Source organism: Eschrichtius robustus, chromosome 2 (genome assembly GCF_028021215.1).
Source record: "Eschrichtius robustus isolate mEscRob2 chromosome 2, mEscRob2.pri, whole genome shotgun sequence".
NCBI lineage: Eukaryota > Metazoa > Chordata > Mammalia > Artiodactyla > Eschrichtiidae > Eschrichtius > Eschrichtius robustus.
In genome coordinates, this window is record NC_090825.1 from 11,454,901 (window position 1) to 11,461,492 (window position 6,592).

General features: G+C 38.7%; 1 protein-coding gene across 1 annotated transcript; it reads right to left on the minus strand.

The window, feature by feature from the left end:
- Window positions 1-5,944: 5,944 nt before the first annotated feature.
- LOC137755870 (signal transducer CD24-like) lies at window positions 5,945-6,181 on the minus strand. Its single transcript, XM_068531992.1, has one exon. The coding sequence runs from the start codon at window positions 6,179-6,181 to the stop codon at window positions 5,945-5,947; it is 237 nt and encodes a 78-aa protein (XP_068388093.1).
- Window positions 6,182-6,592: the final 411 nt, after the last annotated feature.

Consider the following 6,592-nt stretch of genomic DNA (forward strand, 5'->3'; position numbering starts at 1 on the left):
TTAGCGGCCAAGGCAGAGCTGAATGATGCAACCCCAAAATACAGGGAAGCTAGCTCTTTGTGGAGTAAACTTTGACCAATGGTCACCAGGAGACAGGAGGGAACCATCCTCTCACCAGCCATGGACTGCTCTATTCAAACAGACTTCTTTGTCCTCCCCTGTGCTGAGGAGATGCACCTGTGGGACCCAGCAGTGTCTTTTCCCAGCTCTTTGTGATGGAGCCACCGGTTTGGTAAAGTTTGGTAAAGCATCCCTTCACATCTTCGCTTACCTTTTTCCTCACTCGTACTGCCTTAGACTTGCATCTCCCAAAGAATACATTAGTACTTTAAATCTTTGCCTCAGATTCTGTTTTCCGAGAAACCAAGGCTAAGACTGAATTTAAGAAGTTTCACCTAAACTTGATTTTTGAGTTATTTCATTCATCCAAGTTCTAGATTTAAAATGTAAGTAAGTTCAAATTAAATGTGTTAGGTCCTTGAGGAAATATTGAGATATATACAAACTCATCAATTTTAAATTAAGAAAACATTCTTGGAAATTTTTTAAATTAGCTATCCTCCTTTGAGCACTCCAAATAGTGATAATAAAATAGTTACTCTATAAAAAAGGTGATATGACTATAATTGAAGATCTATGAAACTCTGGGATGAACAACCAAAAATTTGTCAAAGATTATTACTTATCCTTTTCATCCACATTGTAAAAATAAATATAGTATAGGCGACAAGTAAAATTCCCATTACAATGAACTTCATGGTCTAGACAAATTGATTTCTTATGGCTCAAAACCTGCACATTTCTCAAGTGGCTGGAATTCATATCCTCAGGCAGCTGGAAATAAAAGAGTTATGTCCAAACTCTCTAAAATGAATTAGCAAAGATAAACATGTGCTCTAAACACTGTTAAGAAAATGAAAGATAACATGAACTGTCCAAGAAAGTAACCCTTTGTACAGACTGTATAATTCCTTTTGGAGGGTGATCAGGATATTTGAGAGGGAAAAGGATGGTGAGAATCAGCTGTGCAGTGAGTTGAGCCCTGAGGATTCAGAGATGAATAAGATACTGTCCCTGCTTTTGGTAAACTCACAGCCTGACAAAAGAAGAGACAAATAAAAATTCACTGCGGAAGGTATTACGAGAGTAGTATATTTCATGCTTCAGAAGCACAGGTGACAATTGCTAATTTGACTTGTAGGAGGTCAAAGATACTGATAGACTTTCTAGTTAACAAGCTACTGTTAACTGAGATAGGAATTGGTTTGAGGAGGGAAAATAATCCGTTTGGTTTGGGACTTGCTGAATTTAAGGTAGAACATCCAGGTGAAGATGATCTGTACACAAACAGAAAATCAAGCCTGAAGTTCAGGCGATACTTCCAATCTAAAGAAGAGATGAGAGGCAGGAGGGTACAGGTTATAGTTAAATGCAGGCATGGGGAGGTCCAGGGAACATGTACCAGGAAAAGAGGGAGATGGATTGAGAGGAGATAAGAAGCTCAATTTTGGAATCCCAGGGACCATAGGTATTTAGGATGAAAAGGAAATTAGAGGAAGAAAACAAGAAAAGCAGTCCAAAATTAGGAGGAAAAGCCGAAAAAAATTATCTCGTATGAAAGTTAGGAAGTTTCGAAGAGAAAAGTTACCATTGACTTTGGCAGTTAGCAGGTCGTGCTGAGAGGAATTTTTGGAGTGGGATTGACCAATGCCAGATTGAAATGGGCTGAAGATAGAAAGGCATACAGGGCAGTAGAAAGGGTGATAAGATACTAGCATACAACCCTGGCACTGCATCATTACATTGGGTCAGAAAAAGTAAATTGCATAAAACACAATTGCCGTGTGTGTGCATGATAGCTTGTCGAAGCCCTTTCTGGGGTCTGCATCATCCAAATGTATCTGGTACCATCTGCACCTTGGTGCCATTTTTTGGTTCCAACATAAATATCTTTAGGGGACCATTCTGGTTTCTGTGTCTCCCTGGGGTTTATGCACTTAGCTCCCTTTTCATAGGCTTGAAGCAGGGAGACTGGGTTGGAGAAAAAGACATGGTCACTCACCTTCTGCCTCAGTTTCCCACAAGAGTTGTCTGCTATTTCCTGCTTTGCCCCACATTCCCCTCCAGAAGTTAAAAACTATAGCTACCACCACACTCTCCCTTTCCACAGCCCCTAATCCCATTTATTTACACAGGAAGCTAAGAGGGTCACTGACAAGAAGAAATAGCAGCTCCGACAGAGAAGAGGGATATAGATTTTGTTGGGCAGAACAAAGGAGTCAGTCATAATTTAAATACAGATTTTTATCCTTTGGTTTCATCTCAGTTTCTTTTCAGTTTTATTATTCTCTAGTCTCTCATTTACCATATAACGGCATATAATCAGGTACCTTGATATAGAGAGTAACTATTGCTTGGATAGAAAAGAGCAACTTCATACATTATGAGATTATTCTTGTACAGAAACTGCCCGTCAGGTCTCTTTTGCTTTCAAATCCATTTTCCTCTCTTTCTCTAAGGAATTGCATTTCCAAGGCTCCCTTGTCACCTGGATTTTACATAGGTTCAACCAGTGAGAAGCACTGGAAGAGACCAGAGAGCAGGAGGAGAGAAGTCAGGAACTGGGGAGAAGCCAGGGAAGTTTTCCCTCTCTGGCTCTGCTTCATGCAGTGTACCCAGCAATAGCTGGTCTTCCCTGTAAGTCCAGATTCCACCATGTGCCTGCCATGATCCTCACTCCCTGAAGATGACCCTGCTTCCTGGGTTCTGGCAGCACTTCTGCCTTCCATTGTCTCTCCAGGCTTACGAGTGAGCACAGATTCCTCCTGTTGCTAATCTTTTGAGTGCATCAACCACCCTTATTTGGCTTCTCAGACCTTCCATTACCCAGGAATAAATTTTCTGAAATTGAACTCCCTCTGTTGAAAGACCTAGCGTGGTCTTCTGATTGCAACATAACACATAAACTATCATAACCAGATCTAGGAAGCACAGTTCTAAGAGGATTATTAGCAAAGACAGGGACAAATTTATCTATATCGGTCTTCATTATCCATACTTCCTTACCCAACCCTCAACCAAAAGTGGTATAGAGTTAACAATGTTCTTTCTAACCAGAAAGTTAAAATGTGTTTAAAGCAAGAAAATATGGGTACAAAGTGAAACAATATCCTGAAGAATAGAGATGCTGTGAAATCAGGACTCTCAGACAATGAGGGCTGATGGTCCTAGAGGCAAATTAGTTGAAGAAAAAGGGGGACATATTGGACTTGAAGAGCTACTAGAAAGGGAAGTGATGTCAAGATGGGATGCATAGAAAAATGTGCTGGGCAAAATCAGAAGAACTGGAGAGATCAATTTGCTTAGTAAAGTTGAAATATCTGAGATTTGTCGGGTGAAGGGAAACAGTGTTCCAGGGGAGAGAGAAAGAAAGAACTGCGCTAGAAAATAGGCGGAAGAGGGTGGGAGGGAGACGCAAGAGGGAGGAGATATGGGGATATATGTATATGTATAGCTGATTTACTTTGTTATAAAGCAGAAACTAACACACCATTGTAAAGCAATTATAGTCCAATAAAGATGTTAAAAAAAAATAAAAGAAAGAAAATAGGGGGAAAATAAGAATGTTTTAAATCAAAGAGAAACAACAAGTATACTAAATAGTTTAAATCTCTGCTGACATAATAGTACAAATAAAGTCTTTGTATATATAACTCCTCTCAAGGGCTAAGGACCATAATGTCATGTTTTCCATATTAGGTTTACCTGGGGGAATTCATCTGAATCACTCATGGAACCTTAAAAATAAAATAAAATGGCAAATTCCTGGATCCCCCAGTCTAGAATTATGGAAACAAACTCTCTAGGGGGTGAAGATTTTGAACCTGATTTTTAAAGAGCTCCCCACTCAAAGTGTGAGAGCCCCAGCTGAAGGAGATACCCTGTAAGGCCTTGTAAGCAGGACAAACACCAGCATAACTGAATAATCTCCTGGTATGCAGGAGTAGAGGGATACATCTTTAAGAAAAGTGGGGAAATTTGTCTGATATCAGAGATCCCAAGATTTAGAAGAAAACTTTCAAGATAAATGTTTTTGGATACTCTGGGCAGTGACAATTAGAAGATTGTTTCCAGCAGACCTGGGTAAGCCTTCTGTTGGAGGGTCTCCCTGGGAGGATCCTGTCTCATCATAGACCAGAAGGAGATCTTTATTTCTATGCATGTTTTATGGTTTAGGATGTAAATGCACACCATTTTCTTTTTCCTGCATTTTGGCTTGGTCCTAAAGTAATTTTAACCAACTTTAATTTTCAGTTGGAAGGTTCTGGGACATTTAAAAAAACAAAGCAGAACAAAACAAAAAAAGAGTCTTTTAAAAATATTATTTTATAGAGCTATTTGCTGCACTTATTTTTTTTTTTTTTTTTTTTGCTCTTGCAGCCATTTCTTTTTATTTACAGTTTGTGTTTAATACAAATCAATTCCATAACATGAGAAGTTACTATGAATCAAAGCGTAAATACACAAACACAATATACAATCCAAAATAGATGTACAGCATTCAGGTATGAAACAAAAGAGAATGTTCATTCACACACACAGTAACTTGAGGTCTGTTGGATATGGTTGTTCCAGTGTAGATTTCTAAAGATGGAAAAAAAATGACTTTGGTTATCAAGACTACTGTGGCCATATTAGATTTTGGAACATCTAAGCATCAGTGTGTGACCGTGCAAACAAAAGACTTTAGGGAGGGTCTATTTTTAAACAGGTCTCTGTGCATCAAGGCAGTTGTGAAAAGATTTACGTTCCAAAATCAAGCCTACTTTAGGCTTAGGACCAGGTTCTAACTATCTAAAAATATTGAATGATAACAGAAAGTGTTCCAAATGTGGCTGCTCTGATTCAGTTTAAAAAGAAGTATTTACAGAAAAGAGTAAAGAAGTTTTTCTGAATTTAATGGAAGCAAGCTTCCAGTCTTCCCTTGCCAAATATATTTGGTTATAGTTTAGCTCCTTCACATATTTGCCTTTTTAATTTCAAGATTTGTGAATTTTACCTTCAAAACAGATCATTTTTTAAGCTGTAAAAAGTATTCGACATATGCAGAAATAAAAAGCATTTTGAAATTAGTTGAGATCAATGTAATTCTACTCTTTATCTGTTTAGCTAAATGAATCTAGTGCTCTTTTTGAATAAGAATAGTTGATAAGCATATAAGTGAAATGTACTCATTATGCTTGGATTTGGGGTAGATTCCAATCCATTGTTGCCTTGGTACATATCAATGACTATATAAAAATTCAAATGCAATGTCAAACCCAAACCCCAAGGGAAAGAGTTCAATTCCCAAGAGAACAGTGATAGCTTAACATAAAATTTTCTCTGGAGTACATCAGCATTAAATCAGTAGTGCTGAAACAACACACTGAGGATTTACAGTAACACCTGGAAGTTCCTCCTAATGTACATATAAATAGAATCACAGAAGCTTTCTGTTTTACCTCATTGTTTTATGGCCTTACAAATTTAATGAACCAAATGAAAACTGAATCTCTGTTCCACATCCCATTCTTTATCTCTAAGTAAGATAAAATCTATTCTCACTTTCAAGGTAGAGTTTTATGCATCCATACTTCTTAAGCCACATTTAAGGAAATCACCTCTTAACCAATTTTGGATGTTGTCTCTCTTCATCTTGTACAGGAAACTCCGGCAGATTTAATATTGGCATTCATCATCTAGTCAAACCCTTCACATGCTCTTCAAACCAATCAGATTTGGGATCCTCAACAGTTTCTGTCAATAAAATAAGGTGTGGAACTTGCAGATTCATTCAATGAAGACCTGTTTTTTTTTTCCCCTTGTCACACTGGATGTCTGAATGCCATCTGAATTGGGTTTAGAGGATGGGGAAGTATAGATGTTTCCTGGCCTGAGTCTCTTAACAGTAGAGATGTAGAAGGGAGACCGAGGTCACCAAGAGACTGGCTGTTGACTGCAGAGCACCATCACTTGCCTTGGTGGTGGCATTCGCTGGATTGGGGGCAGCTGACGTGTGCTGGGAGGAGTTACTTGAAGGTGTTAGAACAGTTGTTTGATTTGAATAAATCTGCGTAGGTAAGAGCAGTGCCAGAAGCAGCAGCCCCGGTCCCAGCCTGGCCACCATCGCCCTGCCCATGTCTGCTCCGTCGGTGCACAGTGCGTCTCACTGCTGCACTTATTTTACACACAACATGATAATTTCTTCGCCAGGCTTTTTTTTTCTCTTTGTTTAGAGGTGACTAGATAAGCAGTTTTTAGGAGACAGTCACAGACACCCATTACTAATGCCTAGAACATTTGGGGACTCTTCAAGACCATTTGTAACACCACTGAAGACATTTTCAATAACTGGCAAAATTTTGAAATGGAAATTGCTCTTGATGTTATATTTTAAAAGCAATTTTGTTTGGAAACATTAGTGCAGTCTACAAAGAAACATCAAATCATACTGCTAAAGGGACTAACAGCCGTTGAAGCTTTAGCAGTAAACTGGAGATTTCTCATTCTTTTCTTTCTGTTTGCCCTCCTTTCTTCCTGCCTTCCTTCC